We start from the raw sequence: 24,128 nt of genomic DNA, 5'->3' as shown, positions 1-24,128 counted from the left end.
GCTGCTTCCCTGAGTTGATAGAGTGGCTTTGTGTGTAGGTGTCCTATAGGGCCCAGTGGCTCAGGCTCCCCAGTTACCTGAGGTGGACACCCTTTGTGGGCTGTGTGCACAGTCTTGTTGTAGTTAAGCCTTGATTGTTGTTGGTATCACTGGGAGGAATTGACCTCCAGGCCAATTGGCTGTGAGGATCAGCTGTGTCTACGCTGGGAGAACTTCTGTGCTGGAGACACCCTTATGAAACAAGACTTGCTTTAGCGGGGCTTTGGTGCTCACTGAGTCTGCCCCCCGAGTGTGTCCCTTATGGATCTGAGGAGTTGTAATCTGGATGGTCCCACTCTGACCTCTGGGTACATTGGTTCTTGGATCTCCAAGGAGGTGCTAATTTAGCCTCTGCCTGAGGCCACCCAGCAGGAGCTATGGAGAGATCTGCAGATTCCTCTTCTTTGTTTGGGGTTTTGAGGTGCCCAGATGAGGCCCAGCTGTGAAGCAATGCAAGCTGCTGTGGGGCCTTGGGCCTTCTTTTGGATGTTCTGGGTCTCACTGACTCAGCTGCAGTTTGTTAGGTAAGTTTAGAATTCAAAGGACCAGGCCATTCATATGCAAAAGCCTCTGCGCTCAACTTGGATGGGGCAGAGTCTCAGGGTGGAGCAAACAGCAATGGCTTTCTGGGGCGGGATCTCAGGGCAAAGCAAACAGCAATGGCTTCCCATCAGCCTTGCCCTAAGAGGCCCCTGGGTCTCAGTGTCCCTCAGTAATCACTGCAAGCTCCTCTGAAAGAAAGCTGCTCTCGAGTTGCACCCACTGCCAGACAGTCCAGTTTCTCCCTGTATGAGTCTGGGTTTCCAGTCTCACCCAGAACTGGAGTTCAGAGCAGTCGGGAGCTTGTGTCTCCCTCCCAATTGAGAAAGCCAGCTGCGTACTTGGTTGCCAGCCCTCTCCGCGCACGTGTGCCTTTGTACCTTTGCCTTCGGCAGCTCCTGAGTCTCAGTGTGCTTTTCTCTTTCCTTCTAGTTGTAGAATTTCCACTCAGCCAGCCTTCCTATGGTTCTGGATGATGTCCATTTTGTCTTTTAGTTGTAGTTTTGAAATTGTTGTGCGAGGCAGCAGTTTAGGTGTTTACCTATGCCGCCATCTTGGTTTCTCTCTTTTTCTCTCTTTCTTCTGCCTCAATTCCTCTCCCAGCTCACGCCCTTCCCCCACGCCAACATTTTATAATGTTTATGGTCCATAGAGGTATTTTAGGTATCAGTCTGTATGCATCAATTGCCAGTATATGTGAAGTGACTATTTAAGTATTTTGACCATTTGTAAAAAAATAAATAAATTGCCTATCTTTTGCTTATTAATCTGTAGAACTTTTTTCCTCTAACATTTTGGGTATGAGTTATTTAACAACTATATGTATTACAAATATCTTCTCCCAGTCTGGGCTTTCCTTTTCACTGTCATAATGGTGTAATTTGATGAACAGATGCTGTTAATTTTAATGAAATACAATGTCCTCATCATTTTTTTTAAATGAAAGTGATTTTGTGTTGTATGTGACAAATTTTGCTCACTTTGGGTCTCCTATAGTGTCTTACATGAAAGAATAGAGTGGGGTAACTGTTAAAGGAGGGTCCTAGTACACATGAAATGACATTTAGGACCAAAAAAGTAGAATAATGACAATAAAATGGGGCTCTCCCACTTGCCCTCAGCAGAGCCCAACCCTTCCCATCCCTCCAGGCCTTGCTCAAATTCCTCCTCCTTCATGAGGTGGCTCAGCTTCACCCTCTGCTCCTATGAGGAAAATGTAGATGCGTTCATCTCATCTCTTGGTAACTACTTAGACCAGCCGTGGGCAAACTACGGCCCACGGGCCGAATCCGGCCCGTTCGGCTGTTCTATCCGGCCCGCGGAGCTGAAAGAGCAGAGGGTTCTCTTGCTCTCCCCTCCGCTCCTTTACTTTGAATTTATATTAGTTCACACAAACACTCCATCCATGCTTTTGTTCCGGCCCTCCGGTCCAGTTTAAGAACCCATTGTGGCCCTCGAGTCAAAAAGTTTGCCCACCCCTGACTTAGACTATAGGTTGAATTGCACTCCCCCACAATCACCATTCAGAAATAGTCAACTCAGGCAGACAACAAAGAAATTACACCACATGGACCCAGAGTCATTCACCAGGTATATTTGAAGTCTAAGCTCTTTGAGCTATACACGTGCACAAATGATTCAGTTGGTGGAAATCTCTCCCTCCCCCTCCAAATTTAAACTTTTCAAACTTAAAATAGTGCGAAAGAGGTTTGCATAATGTGCGTCATGGAAATGCTGAGGCAATTCTGACTCACAGTGCTGGGAGCTTCCACGCTTCCCCCTCCCCAAACCCAATCACAGAAAAGAATTACTTGATCTGAGACAGATTCACATGGACACTTTGCAATAAAGTTCACCAAGACTAACCATTTAGGTCATACACTCCACTGAGCTTTTATTTCATGACTACACAGACCAGTCATTTCAACTTATACTGAATATGGTTGGAAATGTCTGGTGTATCTGTTTTTTAACTTAAAATTCATTTCCAAATATGTTCTCTCACCCAGATTTCTTTAGAACCTGCATTCTGGAAATTCTGAGTAGCATAAAAAGTCAAACAACCCGCAGATGACAGAAGAGTTAGCACAAAATGGTTGAGGCCAAAATTTCTATTTCTCCCACTAGAGGGCGGCATTTCTTCACTATTCAGTCTAATTTCTCATTTGTTAATGAAAAACCAAAAATCTCCACAGCAAAGGAAAGTCAAAGCACTTGCTTATTATACACTCCTCAGATTTTATTTTTAAGAGGAGCCTTCATTTTTTTTTCTTATGGAAACTCAGGACTTTACAGGCAATGCTGTCCTCAATTTCACCCATCCTGTGTCCAGTACTATATTGCTATATTCACAGTAGAACGGACTAGAATTTCTGAGTGATCAGTCTATGTTTTAAGTTTCTGATAAAACTAACATACACCTTAGTCAAAAACCACAACAATCCTTCTAGCAGTTGGCTGAGTTATTGTTCTTGTGTGTGTTTCTGAGGCTTGGGTACTGAAAGTATTTCCCCCACTCCGTCACAATTGGCATTTGCATCAAAAGTAATTCGTTAATGTACAGGAGTAGATGAGGCCTGGCACATAGAGCAGAAGGAAATGGTTCTATAGGTGTATCTTCTGTAATGCACTTTGGGCTAGAGAAATAGAAAAATCACATGTAACAAAAACAAGTAATTGTTTGAGCAATATGGGCATTGCATGAGTAGGATCGGCATACATTTATCATCCTTCACCTTTTAATATGCTCAGCAGGTGCTACATTCTGGAGACTTAGCTTCCTCCAAATTGTCTACAACTGACATTAGCATCTTCACTTTATTTAAAAACAAGTGGTCTAGATAGCAAAGATGTTGGCTAATCATTTATACACGGGCATGAGAAGTTTTGTGCCCTTTCAAAATTCAGCATTATCCATAATAGAGTGTAATATTATCTGGTTATCTGTATTAGTCTATGAATGCATTCATAAGCAATGCACATATTATGTTTTAAAGCAGCAAATGGCTGAACAATCACTAAATAAAAAACATCCAGATTTTAAAAGCACAGCTGAAACATTTGTACAAATATACAAAGAGGAAAAACAATCGTTCAGACACCATGAAACTTTTGTAATAAATAGGTTTGTCTGAAATCGGTCTTTATCACCCTGGACAAGCCTCCCCACAGAGGCTGGGAAAGTTCTATATGGAAGTTCAAAATCTACTGAGGAATATCTTTGGGACCAAACTCAGTTTTGCTTCCAGGAATTTTAACAGAGCCATGAAGTATTGACTCAAAACAGTGACTATACCCAGACTTGTTGAGCTGGACGATGCTGATAATTTTACTACTCTAGATAGGACATGGCAGGCTGCCAACAACCTGTGAGTTAATAGTAGATCCTCAAATCATGAAAGTAAATGCTGGTGATCATGCATGTCCTGGGAATGTCGGGATGAAGAGGACTGAGTGAGACCAGATAGGGATATCTCATGCAGTCAAACTCAAGTTTACTTATGGTCCTACTTCAGTGGCCGGGAATAAACAACACACACATCAGGACTGGGACTGAAATAGCTCACAAACAACACAGGTGCTATTTTTACTGATATCTCTCGCTTGTATCACCATGAGAGAATGAAGATATAGGCTGTGCTGATTGTTTAATAAGAAAATACTACTTTATTTTCTAGAACCTTCTAAATAATGGATTATACTTGATGGTATGATATGATCAGGAAACATATCACCTTTCCTAGCCCTTTTGTCTGAGAGGCTTGATTACAAGGAAGGAATCTCAAACAACCAAACACCCAGTGATTTAAAGGCATTTTTTTTTTTCGACAAACAACTGAGAAAAGAAAGCATGAAAAAGAGGAGACATATCGGCGAGGCGGAGCGGTGAGCTCAGTTGGACACGGAGGGTGGCAGGCCGGGACGCCGGGTTTGGATGATTTTTGGCTTTGGGGAAATCTTTGGGTCCTCTTCTTCCTCTATGTCACTGTCACACACGTGCACGACGACACTTGGGGTGGACTCAGTCCCTGCATGGAGCTCATACTTCTCTCCTGAAAAGTGAGAAGAGCAGGGGGTGAGAAACAGGTTCTTTGGTGAGGTTGGGTTAGGCAGTGAGAAGAAGAATTTACAGTCTCAGGAAACCTGGGATCTTACCCAGGCATCGCTGGAGGCTTTGGAAAATGGAATGAGATCTATCAGTCACGGTATCCCAGACTGACCACCTATCAACTACAACACTGAGCAGGCCACTCAGCCTCTCGCAGCTGCAGGTCCTCAACTGCAAGGGTCAACATGGCAGGATCTCCCAGAGGATTGTGGTGAGGACTGAATGGGTCTGGCAGTGAGTTATCAGTTTCTCTTCCATTTCCCAACATTGCTGCTAATTGCTGTGTAACCATGAGCCAATCACTTCACCCTCTCACCTCCTGGATGTAGTAGTCTCTACGTGTTCCAGCTGGACGCGTCCTATAGCAAGAGCTGCCCCAGGATGGAATAAGGCAGGATTGCTGCTTGTTTGGGATTTGCAGTAGTGACTGGGTAACTGAGTTAGGTGACTATCAAGGTCCCTTTTAGTCATAAAAGTCTGCCATTCTTAACTTGCCCATCTTACAATCAAATTGCTGTTAGCCAACTGGCTTCCTGTCTGTCTTTTTTCATTTTGGTACTGGTTGAGCATTTCCCATGGTCTGGCCCATTGCTAGTTATAAAAGCTACAAAGTGCGCGTGCACACACACACACACACACACACACACACTGTGCCTTTCTCAAGAGCACAGCCCAGTGGTGGCATTTGCGAACAATATTCCATGGTAAGTGCTGGGTGGAAATGTATATCAAGGACTATGATACCAAATTGTAAGGAGCAAGTAACTCTAAAAGGCTGTAGTGTACATACAGATGCTACTCAGAGCTCATGTAAATGTGTTTGTTGTCCTTAAAGAATTTTGTCATTTTTATCAAAATCCCAAAGTCGAAGGACCGTTTCAGATATTGCTAAGGAGAGGAACCTACATGAACTGCCTTTATCTGAAAGGTGCAGAAAAGGCTGTGGGCCAGGGTGGGCAGACCTGGTTGGGGGCATCTTTGCATGGTGGTTCGCAAGCACCTGGCAGCCAACGGCAGGTACTTGTTCAAAAGAGTTTTCCAGTGTGAGAATGCAACCTGCACATCTCACTTAGTGACATCTGCATTGGTGCTCGCACACCCAGGTGCTCCACTGCTACAGGGCTTCCTGTGACAGGCAGGCGGCTGTGGTCCTGGGAGGGCACCGGCATGCATGTAACCTGTTCCCCCTCTCCCTCCCTCCCTCCCTCATGCATCATGGTTTTTCACTGGGGACTGACAATAGCACAGGTGGAGGGCAGTGCCATGAGGGATGCTGAGGATGCATAAATGAACAGAAGCAAGGGATCCAGACCAGCCCTGCAGCCACTCCTAGCCATCAGGCTAATGAAGCTTTGACATTCTCATGCTAAGTTCATCAGCAAAAAGTGACTGAGTTCCCTGTGTCCAGGGTGCCCAACACTTTCTCTTTCCTGCTGGAACACCCCACAGCTCTGAATGGGGACTCCCTCAAGCAGGAGACAGAGGAAGAAAGGACGCCTGAGCAACCAAATGAGGTGGTTCTTGTTTTGTGGGAGGGTTTCTTCAAGGTTCGCACGTTTGGAGCAGTGCCTTGGGAAGAAACACAGGTGGCCGCTGAAGTCGCATAAGTCCCCTTCATGGCCCTGCTGGTTGTGACACGGGGAAGAAGGAGGTGGGACTGACAGGAGAGACTGCCATAGCAGAGTGAGCGTGGAGACTGTGGGGGTGAGGCGTGGCACAGGGACCCTGGCCAGGGGATGACCGACACGCTGCCCATTTCCTCATCTGCTGGTAAGAAGCTAGCTTTTTAAAAAAATAGTAGTAAAATATACATTATAAAGCTAGCTTTGTGATCAGATCACTTCTTTGCCCTGCCCTGCACAAAGAACAAGCCCTAAAGACCCCTCTAGTTGCAATGTGTTTACTTTTCAAAAGTGGGTGCCTTCCTCAGTCTAGGGGTACTGGGGGCCCACTCGGGATGGAGGGGCAAGCACCCTGTACAGGGCATCCTGTTGGGGGACATCCTGTGCAGGGCGACTTTCACGTTGAGTTACCAAAGTCAGATCGCTTGGCAGTAGAGAGAGTTCACTGCTGTGATCCCACTGACTCTGACATTTCACTGTTCTAAATTTGGGAACTTTCTTACTGTCAAAATCCAGCAAAGCTAAACAGCTGTTGAGAGCCCATGAAATAAAAAGAAATAGCTTTGGTTTTGCTGGGTTGAATTTTTCTCTCTTTTTTTCTTTTGGCCTCTCTTTCCCTTTGGGCTTCAGCTTATTCCTGCAGCATGAGGAATGATCTCAATGCTGTCACCCTGCATGGGGACATGGGACCTTGTCTTCACAGGGTGGGCAGGTCCTGCCCCAGACAGTGGGCAGGGCCACACATGGCAGTCAGTCTGGTAAAGGACAAGCAGAGTCCTCCCATTACAGACTGTCCTTTCCCCTGTGAGCAGAAAGGTGACCGGGATCAATCCCTCTGCCCCCCGCCCCTCCAAAAAAATGCGTTGGCCAGGGATTTCCAATAACCCCCATGAAACAGATTCCCAGACACACAAATGCACAATCCTCCAGCACGTGGTCAAAAGTTAGATTCTCATCCAGGCCTTTGACACTGATGTAGGCTTGGCTACTGCTCAAAATCAATGCCAAGGTTCTGTCTCCTCTTTTCCTGAGTGGATGGAGACAGGTTGCGGACAGCATCCCTATTTCTGCACGTCTGGAGGAAGTGGAGGTGACCACGGTCTGCTTCCTGTCCTCAGGAGGGAGGAGTTGGAATTCCTGTGCTGATGAGGTGGCTGGGGATGTTGTGATGTGTTCTGGCACAATCACAGAGAAATGTGTTGTTGATTGTTGGTCCAAGTGCCCCGGGAAGTTCTCCATCATGCTTTCTTGGGTGAATGGGCCATGAGTTGGCCTCTTCTTGAATTCTTTCTGACATAATCAGTATGATTTTGCACAGTTTGTAAATATCAACATAATGCAGATGTGTTAAGGGTGGGCTGATAATACAGATAATACTGTATTTATGTGTAGTAAAGCAGAAATCTGACTGCTCAGATTCCTAATAAAGAAACGTTTGTGAGGGGGGGCGGGGGCAGAGAAACCTTCCTAGAGCATCAGTGCCTCCCAGGACAAGTCCTCATATGACTTCTTCCAGGGAAAATGGCACCCTGTGAGAAGGCTAACCCCTATTTTGTAAAACTACTGTTTGAAATTCTCTGCTATTTTTTTTTAGACAGCCTCTTATTCTAAAAAAATAACTTTGCTTTCTATCCTGCTTGAATAATAAGGAAGATAAACTTAGCTGTCTGACCTTGTAGGCCAGAGACTAGATACGCCCATACTCTCATGCCATGCCAGGTGTATTTTTTAATTGGATAGAACTGTGTTGTTTTCAAGGCCACCAGCGAGATAACCACTAAGCACTCATAGGGCTGCTTCTTTAATAAAAAGGAAAGTTCTGCTTGTAGCTTTGCTTAGAATTTGAATTCATTTTCTCTGAGCCCACCACGGTGAATAAAGTGTGACTCCAAACTCTCTGAGCATTGCTTGATTTATTCCGGTTTTCTGTAACACCTGCACAGGAGGCTGGCAAAGCACGGCAACGTGCAGCAGGCATAAGGTGAAGGTTTGCTTTATTTCTTGACAAATCCGCTGCTCTTCTCAGAAGATTCTTTCTCTGGAACAGCATGAGCTCCCCATTCCCGTCCCTGTAAGAAGCTCCAACCTCAGCCTGATCTCACACCTGCATCTTGACGTATTGCCATCTCCATCTAAGTCTTCTATTCTTTTCCGAACTCACATGCCTAAAGCAGAATGATGCATTTCCCTGTCAATCTATGTTTACTTCCCAGCGATCCCATTTCTCTTAGAGCCTTCTAGATGCCAATCCTTGAAGTCAGTCATCCTCGAATTCACTCCTTCTCTGATCCACTGTAGTTGTCACCAAGCATCATTGAATATCGCTTTGAAACATTTCCCATCTGCTCCCTCCACATATCCTGCTTGCAATGACCTATTTGTGGTTCATCTCCTCCCACCCAGAGGAATCTGAGCTGGTTCCTCACCTCAGGAAGTCATCTCCCTGCCAGAATACACTTCCTAAAAACATTTGGAAACTTCACCTTATCACTTATAGTGGTGTTGAGTTTGAGTGTTATACAACATTCCTAAGCCTCAGTTTTCCTCACCAGTTAAGTGGGGATGACACCATATCTGTGGGCTCCTACAAAATAAAGAATTATGTGTCAAATCCTTTACACAGCCCTCCCAAGATGCATGATATGATTATTTAAGGCAATATTGTGGTAAGTCCTGTCCTCCAAAATAATTGCTGGTTTTCAATCTGATGAAAGAATCTAGTTACACTTGACAATAGTTAAAGAATGAAGCAGCTGATTAATGGCAAAGAGCTTTTGCTCAGAGAAGCCACTGTTGGAAACAACACTAAGGGATGGATGATGACCCTGCTGGATTCCAGGTAACAGTAGGGCTCCATGAATTCTGATCCTCAAAATTAAATGATCCTTTTCCTCTTGACCACTGCCTCCTTCTCTACTCATTGGTAAGTTTCCCTCCTTTATCCTCTCTTCCTACCCATTTCCAAGTTGCCTTTTTAATGAGATCTCTGATTTTCTTCTTCTGAGATAGAGTGAACCACATATTCATAATGCTTGATTAGGTCACCTTTTGTGTTATTCATTATTTTATCTGGGAATGTTTTTTATTTCAAACCACTGAAGCCAGGACTTAACCTCCTTTTGTGATGGCTGCAGTGTAGGGTGCCCGTAAGTGCTCAATAAATATGCTATTGATTTATGAAGGTACCAAGCTGGGCCATTGAAGACCTACTTGTGTAGTGTCTGGCATATATACGCACATGATTTTCCTCCTGTAGTTAAACTTGTGTAAGTTCTAGCTTTTCACCTGAGCTGAAAACTGCCGAAGGGCAGGTATTTGCCTTATTTTCAGGATGCTCTCAGGGCTAGGTCATAGAAACCTGCTGTCTGCCTTAAACATCACAACCACTTACTGAGCACTTGCCAGACCCAGCTCTAAGTACTTCACATAAATTAGATATTTAATTAGGGCAGCAGTTCTGTAATGTGGGTTTTGTGATGTGTAGAGAGAGCCTGGGAAGGCACATGGGCATTCTTCCTTAATAACTGTCAGCTGAACCCAAGGCGACAGGCAAAGCCACGTCTTGGTTACATATCTTACCAAAAAGGCAGATGTGTTCTCAGCATTGACTCTTATCTTTGCCCAGGTGTAGGGAAGTGGGTTTTGATATGTAAATCCAGTCAAGCACCAGGAGTAAATAGGACTCGGGCCTACTCAAGAATGCAAATAGCCGAAACCGGTTTGGCTCAATGGATAGAGCGTCAGCCTGCGGACTGAAGGGTCCCGGGTTCGATTCCGGTCAAGGGCATGTACCTTGGTTGCGGGCACATCCCCAGTGGGGGGTGTGCAGGAGGCAGCTGATTGATGTTTCTAGCTCTCTATCCCTCTCCCTTCCTCTCTGTAAAAAATCAATAAAATATATTAAAAAAAAAAAAGAATGCAAATAATCTCCTTTGTCTTGACTTTTGGTGAAACTTCCTGGTATTTGGGGGTATAAAATAAACACTCTGTATTGGCTCTGGGTCACTGTCTCTCCATCAGAAGAGGGCAGCAGTCCACCTGGCCCCAGCTTTCCTTTCTATCTCTGTGTCTTGTCTCTTTCTTTTATTTCTTAATCCCCAGCCACCTCTACTCAGGAATTGGACCTGCTCTCTAGCCACACTGGATGCGGAAAAGAGAGAAAATAGTTACAGTGATGTCTTCTTCACACAGGAGGAAAATGAGATCACACAGGAGGAAAATGAGGTAATAAATGGCAGAGCCAGGATTCAATCAAACTCAAACTCTGTCTGGCTTCCAAGAACTTGCTCATAACCACTCCCGTTATTCCCACTGTTTTCATGTTCTACAAGAGACTGTACTGAAAGGGAACCCGTTTTAACTTTTACTTTTAATACGCTTTCCCTGCAACTCATATTTTTAGTGAATATTGGTTCTCTCGCAAAAGAAGGAGTATGTATTCCTTTTGCACCTTGCCTCTTTTTGTTTGGCTAATTGCTATTGTTTCTAGGCATGGTGTCCTTGACAATGAATCTTCTCAAAAGACAACACTTAATACATTATAAAAAGAAAAGGACTATAAATTACAGACTGAGCTAATCTACATCTCTTATGGTGACTTTGGACTCTGATAAAAGACGCTCTGTGTTTCCTTCTTGCTTTAACTTTATTATCTTTCATATTACTAGCAAAGGTGAATTCTCAACAGGAAAGTTACGTGTAGTAGCAGATTGTATTTTGCGAAGATGGTCATATTTCCTGCCCAGCATTTTTCTTCGAGAACCTTGCCAATCCTTCATGAAGGACTCTTTGCACTGTGTCCCCTCCCCTCAGATCTGGGCAGGCCTTTATGGCTGCCTTGACTGATACATTATAGCAGTAGTAACCAGTGTGACTTCTGAGTTAGTCACAAAAATGCCAGGCACTTCTGCCTGCTCTGTCAGGATGCTCACTCCTTGCACCTCACCTCCATGCTGTAAGGAAGCCCAAGCAGCCCATGGAGAGGTACCAGGGTCCCTGACCCACCACCTTCTTGAGTTCTCAGCCAGCAGCCATGTGAGCAAACCTGATTGGCCAGTCCCCGGCTGCACTGGCCCCACAACAATGCACAGAGCAGGGAGGAGCTGTCTCCTGAACTCTGCCCAAATATCACAACAGTGAGCAAAATAAATGATTGTTGTTTTAAATCCTACTCATGTTGAGGTAATTTGTTATGTAGCAACTGGTAGGTCATGGGTTATACAAGTCCTCTTTGTTCAGAAGCAAGCTAAGCTACTACAGTTGCCTTTTAGTGTTTTCCTCTTTTTCCTGCTCAGGTGCTGAGCTAGAGTGGATAGCTCCCCAGTTCCAGTGAGTCCTTGCTTGTGGCGGGAGCTCCCTGAGCTCACCACTCGGGACCTTTCTCCCTGGCCCCTCGCTTGCTCTTCTCCGGTGGAAGAGAAGCAACACCTGATGGTCAACGTTGTGGGAAAAGAGCTGAAAATGCTCAGCTCACCCTCTCCCACATTTTTCTCTGAGCCATCCCCACCTGCATAGGGCCTGTGCTCTGCTCTGCCCTCAGCTCGGTGCTAAACCCAGCAGAAAAGACAGCGCTCTGTGTGTGTGTGTGTGTGTGTGTGTGTGTGTGTGTGTGTGTGTGTGTGTGTGGCGGGGGGGGGTTTGAGGGGCAGGTAGTGTGACATTCTGTCTCTATGACAGGGTGAATAAAATGGTATGGCTCTGGATTTCAGCGTTAGGAAGCCCAGGCTGTCGCTCAACTAAACCACAGTCTCAGCTTTAGCCTTTCATCAAGAACAAAGCTGGAACTATGGAGCTCATCTGACTTATTATTTAACCCTCGGTGAGCTCTGATCCAAACAGGGGGAAAGCAGGTGTGAGTTATAATCTATGTGGAATGTTAAGAATGGGTGACAACTTCTCAAGCCAAGTGCTAAGGGCATTTCCAACGGGACCCTGAGCATAGAACTGGGCTGGGCTCTGCGCCGAGCCCTCAACCTTGGTTGGGATTAAGAGCCCTCTATATTTGATTGAGAAGAAAAATGGAAATTCTAATATTAAACCACTGCAGGCTTGGTCATGTTTAAAAGACACTGCAATGCCCTTCCCACATGTTTTTATTGTCAATGTGATTTTTCTCAAGAGAAAATGGGAGCATGGGTCTTGATTGACAGAATAAGTTCAATGGCATTTCTGTGTGTGTTAGTTTCACTGAATACACTTCCCTTTGGTGAGATGGAACACAGACACTGAGGGGAGAGTTATATGTGCTTGAAAGGTGTTTATATTTAGATTTCCTTTCCTTTCAGTGCCGGGCTAGGACTTCACGTTTGGCAGGGAGAGGAAGGCCCACCAGGCTCCCAAGCCCAGGTGACTGCTCCCTGTCACCTGCAGAGAAGACGTGCCTGGTACGGATCCAGCTTTCAGAAAACGGGGGGAGGTGGGAAGGAGAGTGACAAGCCAGGAACAGGGAAAGGGAGGCGGGAGGAGCACTTGCCCTTTCTTCCCTCTACCCCGGCATCGGCCCCTATTTGCTTGCCATGATATTGAATCTTCTCTCAATCCTGGTAGGGATAATGCTGGTTTGTTTGGGGCCTAGTGTTCCTCAAGAGAAGGACTGAGTTATAGGGAAAAACATTCCCCCCAAAAGTTTTACAAAGCTGCACCCTCCTCCCATCCAGATATGCTATTTAGCAGTATTTTTAAGTTATCTACTTGCAGTATTGTCTCCCCCTATTTTTCCAAAGGGAAGGAAAGAAAGAGAGAGAGAGAGTGTGTGTGTGGGGGGGGGAGTGGTGGGAGTGAGGGGTGGTAGGAAGCAGTGACACTTCTCTCTACTGCCTCCTTCTTTTTCTCTCTTCTGTCTGCTCCACACTGGTCCCTCAGGCTCTTTACTAGGCAGTCTTTGCCTCTATGTCTCTGTCACATTTGACCACCACCTGATAAATACTCCTGAAGTGTAATTAGTGTGGTTCTCACACACTCCCAGTAGTATCTGAAAAAGTGGTGGGGATTTTTTTTAATCCTCACCCAAGGAAATTTTTCCATTGATTTTTAGATATAGTGGAAGGGAAGGAGGAGGGTGTGTGTGTGTGGGGGGGGGGAGAGAGAGAGAGAGAGAGGGAGAGAGAGAAACATTGATGTGAGAGAGACACATGGACTGGTTGTCTCCCGATCGCACCCAACAGGGACCGGAGATTGAACCACCACTGAGACACGTGCCCTTGACCAGGAATCAAACCCAAGACTCTTGGATCTATGGGCTGACACTCTAACCACTGAGCAACCAGCCAGGGCAGTGATGGGGATTTATTTTTTTTGTCATAGGGTATGGATACTGGCATTTAGCAGGTGATGCCCAAAGATGCTAAATATATTGCAATGTGTAGAGCTCTCAGTTACAAAATATCACAGTTAGAAACACCAAGTTAAAGAGCTTACAATAGGCACTTAGATTTTAATAGAAGACTAGGATCCAGTTTGAAAACCAAGTGACAATAAAAGGGAGAACGAAGTACAGGGCTGGACATGTGGATGTAGATGGGTTACATCATTTGATGCTCACAACAACCTGATCTTACTCTTTATACATATACTATAGGCCCAATGCACGAAATTTGTGCAAGAATAGGCCTTCCTTCCCCCAGCTGCCAGCACCCACTTCTCTCTGGCACCCGGGACCCGGGCTTCCCTCACAGCCCGGAAGGTCATTCGGTCTAATTAGCATATTATGTTTTTATTTTATATGTATATGTATTTCAGAGAGGAAGGGAGAGGGAGAGAGATATAGAAACATCAGTGATATGAGAGAATCATTGATTGGCTGCCTCCTGCATGCCTCATACTGGGGGTTGAGCCCACAACCCAGGCATGTGGAATCGAACTGTGACCTCCTGGTTCATAGGTTGACACTCACCCACTGAGCCATGCCAGCCAGGCATACTCTTTAAAACGAAAACAAAACAAAACAACAACTATATATATATATTGATTTCAGAGAGGAAGAGAAAGATAAAAACAATGTTGAGAAAGAATCATTGATCAGCTGCCTCCTGCATGCCCCACACTGGGGTTCGAGCCGGCAACCCGGGCATGCGCCCTGACTGTGAATCCAACAGTGACTAACTGGTTCATAGGTTGATGCTCAACCACTGAGCCACATCGGCAGGGCTGACTTTACTCTTGAGGAAGTTGAGGCAAAGAGAGGTTAAGAAAGCTTCTCAAGGTCAAATAGGTACTCAAAAATAGAGTCTGGATTCAAACTTTCAAATTCATATCCTGAGTTTTAATCATCATCGGAAAGCAAGAGAAATACCTCTCTTTTTGTTGGAGCTTCATTTATAGCTACAGGGGGAAAAAAGAGGAGGAGGTATTCCATGGCAGAGGGACTTAGTGGATACTTAAAATCACAGTTATTTGGTAGCTGCCTGTTCACAACCTCAATCTGAGAGTGAAGGAAGAACGTCTTTTCTAAGTAGATGTAGAAAGAGGGATTTAGGATTAAAAGAAATGTTGCAGGGAGAAAGGAACATTCCAGGGAGCAAAGTCCTTTGCAAATTTTTTCCTCTGATTCCTTTGTGTTTCCATGAGCCCATATTTGACTTTAACAGGGCCTGGAGAAAGATGTTTTGGGTAGACTTGAGAGTGGATCAATCACAACTCTCTCCCTTTCCTTTGTGCAGCTGCTGTTTCTGTGGAAGAACTCCCGCTGCGCCTGGTGCAAAGAGTATGAAGCAAAGCACAGACCAACCCAAATATTTCACTGACAGTTCAGAGAACAGGCCCATTTAAGTAACAGTCACCACCACCTGCACACTGTGCTTTCTGGCTGGTAGACACTACTCCGAGTGCTTTACAGACCTTCATCCATCTATCGGCAGAGAAGACATCTCTCTGAGGACACCAGCTAAACATTACTTCTCAGAGCAATGAATGTGATTGGTTCTATGTGCCAGCCCCCGGACTCAGTGCTTTATGTATATTAATTGTTCCACCTTCAAGATGACCTGGCAAGTTGTCAAGTAATGAGCATTAAAAAATGACCCAGAGGGGTGAAGTAAATAGTTCAAGTCACCAGGATTCCAATTGAGGTCTGTGGAAGTCAAAGCATGATCACCATACTGGCTCTGATGTTTAGGAATGAGGTGGGATATGGCACACCATTGACTTCCCTGCCTCAGTAGGTCTAGTGACCTATTTTCCAATAATAAGAAAACAGTATTGACATGAATGACTGACGCCTTTCTCCTTATCCCACATCCTCAGTCCTGCCCCACACCAAAGCAGAAAAACAGAAGGGGTTCTTTGTAAGATGAAGACAGGGGTGGGGTGGGGAGAGTACTTCTGTGGTTTTGTTAGAAGTGGTGCTTTCTTTCTTTCTTTTTGTTTATTAATCCTCACCAGAGGATATTTTTCCCATTGATTTTCAGAAAGAGTGGAAGGTGGGGGGAGGGGGAGAGAAAGAGAGAGAGAAAAACATCAATGTGAGAGTGGGGCCAGGAATGGAACCTCCAACTTTTGTCTTATTTTGCTCTGGACCAGGAATAGAACCCACACTGCCGCCGGCACTCTACCACTGAGCAACACCAGCCAGGGCTAATGGTGGTCTCTCTTTCAATGAAGGAAAGTTTGCTTATCTTCTGGGGGTTTCCCTCTAAGACTGGATTAGGGTGGCCATTTGTCTTCATTCCCACTTGTGTTACTTAGGATCTGAAGTACTTCATGGAGCCAACTGATCGACTGAAGACCTGAATTAGTGGTTGCGACAAAGAGGTGGATCCCTAGGAGGAGGGTAAGGGGAGAAAGACTAAGGAAACCATAGAGGGAGAGGAAGCGGGAAGGCCAGGGTTGAGGTTGAGTGGAGCAAGGGGCCCTGTGAAGTCTGTGAGGTGTGCCTGTCCACAGGGGCGAGAGGAAAGTAGCCAACATAAGAGAAGAAAGCTGCTGCTCTGAGCTCTTGGTGTGCTCCGTCATAGAGTCCTGAGGTGTCCACCCTGGGAGCGGCCACCCTGTCCTACCTTCCCCGATATCACAGGTGTGGCTATGGGAGGTGCGAGTGCTTTGGAATTTTGGTCATGTGTCTTTTCTATTTTTTCTACAATGTGCATGTCATACCTGTGAAATAAAACAAAAGGAAGTATTTTATATTGCTACTCAACATGGATTGAAAATGATTGTGGAATATAAGCTGAGATGAAAACCTCCTTTATAATTTCTTCCAGAGAAAGTTCTTCAAAAGGAAAATGACGAGCATGTATTCCAGGATCAGAAATCTATGTCCCTTGGGTGGGAAGTGACTCAAAGAGACTGCACTGACTGGAACACTGGAGATTGGCTGTTTTATTTGCTTTTCATGCCCATGATCAGAAACTAGCAAATGTTTACCAAGAACTGAGGCTTCTATAACAGTTACACCAGATGCACCCACAACAGGGGTGTTCGTGAATATTTTCAAAACGAAATTTTCTCTTCCTTTGTTTTTTTTTTTAATTTTTTAATTGTTTAAAGTATTACATATAGTAGTACATATATCTCCTTTTTTTTCCCCATTGACCTTCCCCCAGCCTCCCCTGCCCCCTGTTGCATGCCCTCATCCCCCCCCCCCCTCCCCGCAGGGTCTTGTGTCCATTGGTGTGCTTATATGCATGCATACAAGTTCTTTGGTTGATTTCTTTCCACCCCTCCCCAACACTCCCCAGCCTTCCCGCTGTAATTTGACAGTCTGTTCAGTGCTTTACTGCCTCTGTATCTATCTTTTTGTTCATCAGGTTATAATGTTCTTTATTTGCTTGGGATAGAAAATTTTTCTTCCTTATAAGTTACATGAATGACTGAAATATATTTTCCATTTGGAGGAAACAATATATACCAAGCAGCAAACTGGCAAAATTGCTTTACTATGGCATATTTTGATGGAGAGGAATTTGGAACAAAATCTAAATATAGCAGATGTACTTGATTTGAAACTCGAGCACCATATTAAGCCTTCCTCTGCAGTTAACTAAAATTGATCTCTCTAACAAGAGCTAAAAATAGCAGGGAAAAAAGGGAACAGACAATGACTTTTCATATCTCTCCCCCAGGCATTTCCAGTGACAATGGATGCGACCTTCGGGAGCCATCCTAGAGAGCAGACAAGTGCTGGCGTTTCACATCCTACCCCCCGTCTACCACCCGCTGGATGCAGCGACAGCTCTATTTTGCCATTTTTGCTGATTGGTATAGATAAGCTTCTTTTGCTGGGCTGGGTTTCTGTTTTCCATATTTTGTTTTACATTCAAAAAGAACACAGCACCAGATTCTCTTTGGAGTCAGGAACAATGGGTATTAGACAATAAACCAAAATAAGTAATCGATCCACTCTCCCACTGGTCAAAGCCCATCTTATTTTGCCCAGGTCATTATTAAATGACCGGCTTCTCTAAACTCACCAGGGGGACTAATATCAATGCAGAAAGCTTCTGTTTTATAGAGGTGATGGCTGTCCTTTCAACAGAGCAGAGGAAGGCAAATTCTGATCCCTGTGTCCCTCTGGACAAGAGATGGAAACAGCCAGCTGGTGCAGTGGGTGTATTTTAGCGGGGGTGGGGCGGGGCAGTAAGCAGAGCACTGAAATGTGAAGGAACCAAGTGTGTAAGCTGTTTTGTATTTTTTAAATTTCCTTTGGCAATAATCTTGATTTTCTTCTGGAGAAATTAATTTTACTCTTCAAGAGATCTCTCTGGTTTCTCAAAGGGTTTACTCTCCAGGGCCAGGGCAGTGGCTTGATCAATCCTTTCTGCTGCTTGCCAGTGGCAGAGAAACATGTTTTAACCTACCAGCTGTGCAGCCTCGGGCAAGTTACTCAACCACTCTGTGCCTCACATTCCCCAGCTGAATAAATGAGGAAAATAACAATGCTTGTCTCATAGAGTTGCAGTGAGCATTAAATGCAGTAATATAATAATGTGTTTAGAACAGTGCCTGACACCCAGCAAGCCCTCTATAGATGTTTTAGTGATTGTTGCTATTTAATTTTTTCCCCCTAATTCCTCTATGTTTATTTACTTCCTGGATCAAAAACAGAACATGCAGTCACGGGGACACTGGTTAAGAATGTTTCAAACTGTGTTCTTATATTTCCCAGAATGCAAACTTGCCCTCTCTGTGATAAACAGAACTCAGATGCCTCTTCAGTGTTATGTGGCCCTGGTCTCATGTTGTAACTAACGTTCTGTTAAGGATTTCAAAGGCACCCACAGGTTTGGGTGGATAAGGACCCCTTGGAAATTGCACTGTTCTCTCCATACTTGTTTCGAGAGCCTCAGTTATATTTCAGCTCCAGACCCAGAAAAGCAACAAAACCAGGTAAGTGACCCCACAGCTGACCTCAGGATCAGCTACACTGTATAATGACCCCTTGCCCTGGTGCCGACCAATCAATCAGTGGAGACCTAGACCCCGAAAGGACACACCTGCAAAGCTGCTGAATATTCTAGTGAGATCTTCCCCTGGGACCGCCCTTAAAATGGCCACCCTTAATACCCTTAGGACTGAGCACCCAGAGCGCTCTCCCTCCCTGGGGCACACGGGAGCCTTTCCCTTCTCCCTCTCTCCCTGCACGTCCTCACTTCCTTGGCCTCTAATTTCTTTCCTAAATCCATTTCTTCTCTGAGTTACTTCTCCCTCTGTGTTTTTATAAATAAATATTCTCTCATAGATTGAGTCTTGGCTCTGAATTCTTTCTTAGCCAGAAATCAAGTACCCAGGTTGTTGAACCCAGGTCCAGTCTGACCCCACGGTCTCAAGTCTGGTGCCATCTCAGCTGCCTACAACAGTTCCAGGAAATTCTGGACCAGGGTCGCCAGAGTTCCTTCCTTAAAGAATAGGGGCGCAGTCTTGCCCCTGCTTGTCTGAGCCGAGTCCTGTGTCCTCATTCTCACTTTTGTCCTCCAAGAAAGGGTCTTACTAATGCACGTCATTGCCTGCCTTGACAGCCTGACAAATCACAGCTCCCACAAGCCAGCCGGTTTGCTGAAGTGATCCGGAGCATGAGTACTGTCTAGCCTTGGATCCCAGCCCCAGGATGCTCTGTCTTCAGACTTACTTTTCGTCAGCCCTACCAATTTAGCACTATTAGTCATTCCTCCGAAGCAGAAGCAAAACTCTACTCCTTCGATCATTTGAGTTGCTTTTCTCTGCTCTCATTCTAATTTGTTTCTGCATTCCTGGAACAGAGGTAGCCATCCCTTAACACGGAGTGAACTGTAATTTGTTACTGAAATGATTCTGCCAAAGGATTAAAAATGAATTTTACTAAATCATATTTTTAAAAAAATGGAAATGCTAGAAGTCCTCTCGTTGAAGAAAACATTAATTTAGTGCTTGCCTGGCTCAGTTTGGCTATAGCCAGAAGGAAGCAACACTTTGCCAGTGAAGAAATTATCTCAAGGCAGGCTAACCGCTCTGTCTATTCACTCATTCTATGTTTATTGGGCACCTACTGTGTGCAAAGTGCCATCAGGCGCCAGGGATATCAAAATGAGTAAAACAGACATTTTCCCCTCAAAAAGTAGGAAACACAGTAAGTGAAATAATGGAAAATTACCATAAAGAGAAGTGAGCATTTGTGCAAAGTGCCATGAGGAGACTGAAGGAGCAAGTCCTCACGTTGGCCCCTCACAGGGGAGGGGACAGCAGAGATGTGGGTGGGGAGGATGCCCTGCTCTCTCATCATTGCAGCTAAAACAGCTGCCAGAGGCCCAGGCCTCTAATAGAACTCTGTGATGTTTTCAACTCCATTGCTGGACACAAATCATTCATCTGTGTGGGGTGAAGGAGCTTCAAGGACACAGGGAAAGTACAAATGGAAACTAAATAAAAAGAAATAGCCTTAGATTGCTGTCAAGGAGAGAAAGCTATCCCAGGGAATACATCCAAATTACAGCTGTTCCGTGGCACATAGGATCAGTCATCCTTAGAAAGCAGGAGGCCCCCAGATTTGCTCTCGCACACATAGTGCATAGGGCTTTATTTGCACACGTGCCAGGCCCTGGGTTAGGCTTTCTGGAGGTGGCAGTGGTGTTACAGATGCCTGTCAATTCAGGGTCAGGATAAACGTTTTGCCTGTGTCCGATCAGAGTAGGCCTAAAGCCCCTCGAGGCAGCCAGTGTCCGTACTAGCCCCTGGGATCTGGCCAGGTGGGGAGTGAGAAGAGCTGAGTTTGACATTAGCCTCTGCCACCAACCAGCTGTGTCACCTAGGTGAGTAAGTTCACCTTTCTGCAGCTCAGTGTTCTGATCTATAAGGTGGGGATAGCAATCCTTCCTATTTCTGCACAGCAGGGCATGTTAGAAGGTAGACAGTACATACGCTCAGCTGGGTAAGGAAAGGTGAGGCTCATCAGTTAGCAGCACTATTAATGCATTTGTAACATTGTTGATAAGTTATTCACAACTTTAGAAAGGACCTCCTTTTTTCTTCTACCTCTTTAAGACCATTTTATTCTTCCTCCTGCCTCCTCCCTGCCAGGCTCTGGGGGTAGTCCTGCTGAGGGGGAATTCCCTTTCCACCCGTCCCTTCTGCCTCCATCACGCTGGTCCTAGGGAGTGCCCTCCAGACCTGGACTCAGCTCTGTTAGCCATGAGGGCGCCTGAGACTCACCCTGATCTTGTCTTTGCATCAGGCTTCGTGAACATGAACTGCATATGAATATTCTCTCTTGTGCTGGATGAACAATGATTTGATTTATTGAAATACCAGCTCCAAGTGAGTGGACAAGACGCCCCTGGGGTCTGCTGGTCAGAATGTCTGGCTTGAGGCCTGGCTGGTGGGGTTCAGTTGGTTGAGTGTCATCCCATGTACCAAAGGTCACCAGTGCGATTCGGTTTGATTCCTGGTCAGGGCACATGCCAGGGTTTTGGGTTCCATCCCCAGTAGAGGGCATGCAGGGGGCACCTGATTGATGTTTCTCTCTCTTCCTCTCTCTCTAAAAGTAAATTAAAAAAATATTCTTTAAAAGTAGGTGGGACTTGGCCTGGGCCTCCTTTGCAAAGAGACACGGGAAGAGCCCTGCGGTGGAAGCCCTGCCATTGGCAAGTCATTTCTCCCCCTCTCTGGGCCTCTGGGTCCCTCCTGTAAAATGCAAGTTGGCCGGGTGATTCCTACATCCTCTAGCCAAGACCTCAGTGATTCTATGAAGACCTCTGTGTGTTGACATTCAAATCAACCGCACAAAGTGTTCAAATGTGTTCTTGTCAAAATCTGTGCATGAGTCACACAGGCAGCTCCAAGGACCTCGGCTCTGATCGGTCCATTTTGGGGTGTGCTTGTCTGCCTCTGCAGTGTCCTGAATTGCTGTGAGAAGTTGCTCCACAAGGCTTGACCTGAGCACACTCAAAGTCTACACTTGACATTTCATAGATGACAGATGGGCCTTTCTTTGGATGGGGAATGCGTGATCTCAGGGTTCTGTATTCGGAAAGTCTGTATATGAACTAGACTTCCCAGGAAATCCCATTTCATAGATACCTCCCTGATTATTACACCACTTCTTTCATCAGCCTGTATCAGACACATCAGCATCTCACAGCGCCTCTCTGAGGGAAACTGATGGCCACGTTAAAGGCTCCAGAAGCGGAGTGACTTGATGGTGGTTTCAAAGAAACCCCCAAGGGCTTGCTCTGAGAGCCCCATAAATTTCAGGCCACACATGGGACAGCTAGCAATTCTCTTGCAGGGAGTGCTTATTAATCAAATTAGCCACATCCTAGCCTGAGGATCCTGTGGGTGACCCGCTTTTCCTGCTCTGCGTGGGAATTTTCTGGTTTTAGCACTGAAAGTTCCCAGGAACCCCTCAGTCCTGGGCACACCAGGACAGCAGGTCGCTCTAGTACCCAGGTTTCTCAAAACTCAGTGTATGTGTGATGATTAAACCTGCAAATTTCTGGGGTGAGTGACTCTGGTCCAAATGTTTTCTTGACTACACTAAGGCATGCTGGTAAGAACTTATCCATTTCCTTTCCACTATAATACAGGAAACACACTTTGGAGTGCAAGATGGCAGTATCTGCTGAAATTGAAGACAATATCACTTCTATGTATAAAACATAAAGAAAGTTTCAGAAGAGTGGATAGGAGATATGTATAAGAATGTTAATTGTAGATTCAATTGTAATGTCCATCAACCAGAAAATGGATGCATAAAGTGCGATGGTCTATTCACCCAACGCCGTGGTCAGCAAACTGCGGCTCGCAAGCCACATGCGGCTCTTTGGCACCTTGAGTGTGGCTCTTCCACAAAATACCATGGCCTGGGCGAGTCTATTTTGAAGAAGTGGCGTTAGAAAAAGTTTAAGTTTAAAAAATTTGGCTCTCAAAAGAAATGTCAATCGTTGTACTGTTGATATTTGGCTCTGTTGACTAATGAGTTTGCCGACCACTGACCCAACGGAATACTATACTGCAGTGAAAATGAGTGAATCCAAGAAACATATGCCAACATTGGAACAAAGTGGCCATAAGATGTTTCTAAAGTTTGAGGCTATTGTGACCAACTTCTTGACTTGGAAGCTTTGCTTTGGCAGGCAACTGTCTTGTCACTGAGGGTTCCTGGGCACACCTGTGATAGCAATAAAGAGGGCTGCACAGCAGAGAAGCCTCATGCCAGTTGCTAGAGCTCATGTTGCTTGTTCTGAGAAAATAACTTCATGATCCCATAAGAATTAATTTTCCCAATCTTAACCTATCTGCATTGCAATCAAGAAGTCACGTAGACATTTTAGAAGTGGTTCCTGAGTTTCTCTTAAACAGCAACCAGCCTGATGCTTCACCTTTATCCATCATCCATCATCCCTCTCACTGTCCACACAGAGCAATCATCCATTCGAAATGCAGAGGTGACCATGGGCCCAGGATCTCAAGGTGGTTCATCTCGTTTAGCTTTCCCAGGTGGAAAGCTAACATATGTATATTTTTAAAAGGCCCGCAGAGCTCACCTGGTCCAAGTTTGGCCACGGCGTAGAGGAGGTCATAGTTGAGGACTGGTGTGGCATCACTGATGGGCTGCCAGCCAACGGGAGGTGATGCAGGGGGTGAGATGAGAAACTGTTTGGCGGGCTGTGGTGGAGCCAAATGCAGTTTGTCTCCATCTGTTTCTGGAGTCTGAACCTTTGAAACAGAGTAGAAATGAAGACACATGATTCAGTATGGCTCAGAGGTGCCACATTGGCCTCACTTTTAGCTTAATAATTACTCCTTACCACACACCATGTGCTCAATCATCTTATTTCACCCTTAAAACAGTGGAGCTCAACCTTTACTGTGCATCAGAATTACCTGGAAAGCTTACTAAAATATGCATTGCGGACGGAGTTCTGGAGTTTCTGACTCAGTAGATCTGGGTGGGGCCCAAGGATTTCATTGCTAACATGTTCCCAGATGATGCTAATGAAGCTGGTCCCCACATCCACCCCTCCTTCCCTTGCCTCCTTCCTCCTTCCTTTTTCATTCTTTTAATTGAGGTGAAATTCACATAATATGAAATTAACCATTTTGAAGTAAACAATTCAGTGGCACTCAGTATATTCCCAATGTTTGCAACCACCACTTCTATCTCTCGAAAAAAATCTTCATCACCACGGAGGAAAACCTATACCCATTAAACAGTTGCTACCATTTCTGTCTCCAGTCAGAGCGTGGCAAGCACCAATATGATTTCTACCTCTGTGGCTTTACCTATTCTGAAGGTATGTACAAATGGAATCATAGAATATGTGACCTTTTGTGTCTGGCTTCTTTCATTAAGCATAATGTTTTAAAAGTTCATCCATGTTGTAGCATGTATCACTATCTCATTCATTTTTATG

The 24,128-nt window shown here is 45.2% G+C and overlaps 1 protein-coding gene across 6 annotated transcripts in view; it reads right to left on the bottom strand.

Annotated features, from left to right (window-relative positions):
* Window positions 1-2,153: 2,153 nt before the first annotated feature.
* RCAN2 (regulator of calcineurin 2) overlaps window positions 2,154-24,128 on the bottom strand; it is a 266,676-nt gene continuing 244,701 nt past the window's right edge. For all 6 annotated transcript variants that reach the window (XM_080663342.1, XM_080663343.1, XM_080663344.1 and 3 more), the window contains 2 exons: window positions 23,259-23,430; window positions 2,154-4,631 (listed from right to left, as the gene is read on the bottom strand). In XM_080663342.1, coding sequence (XP_080519468.1) covers window positions 4,471-4,631; window positions 23,259-23,430 — 333 coding nt within the window. In that variant the 3' untranslated portion in view covers window positions 2,154-4,470. The remainder of the gene's footprint in view (window positions 4,632-23,258; window positions 23,431-24,128) is intronic.

This window comes from Plecotus auritus (assembly GCF_963455305.1).
Source record: "Plecotus auritus genome assembly, chromosome: 4".
NCBI lineage: Eukaryota > Metazoa > Chordata > Mammalia > Chiroptera > Vespertilionidae > Plecotus > Plecotus auritus.
The sequence above is the reverse complement of the archived record's forward strand: the minus strand, read 5'-3'. Positions and strand labels throughout refer to the sequence as shown.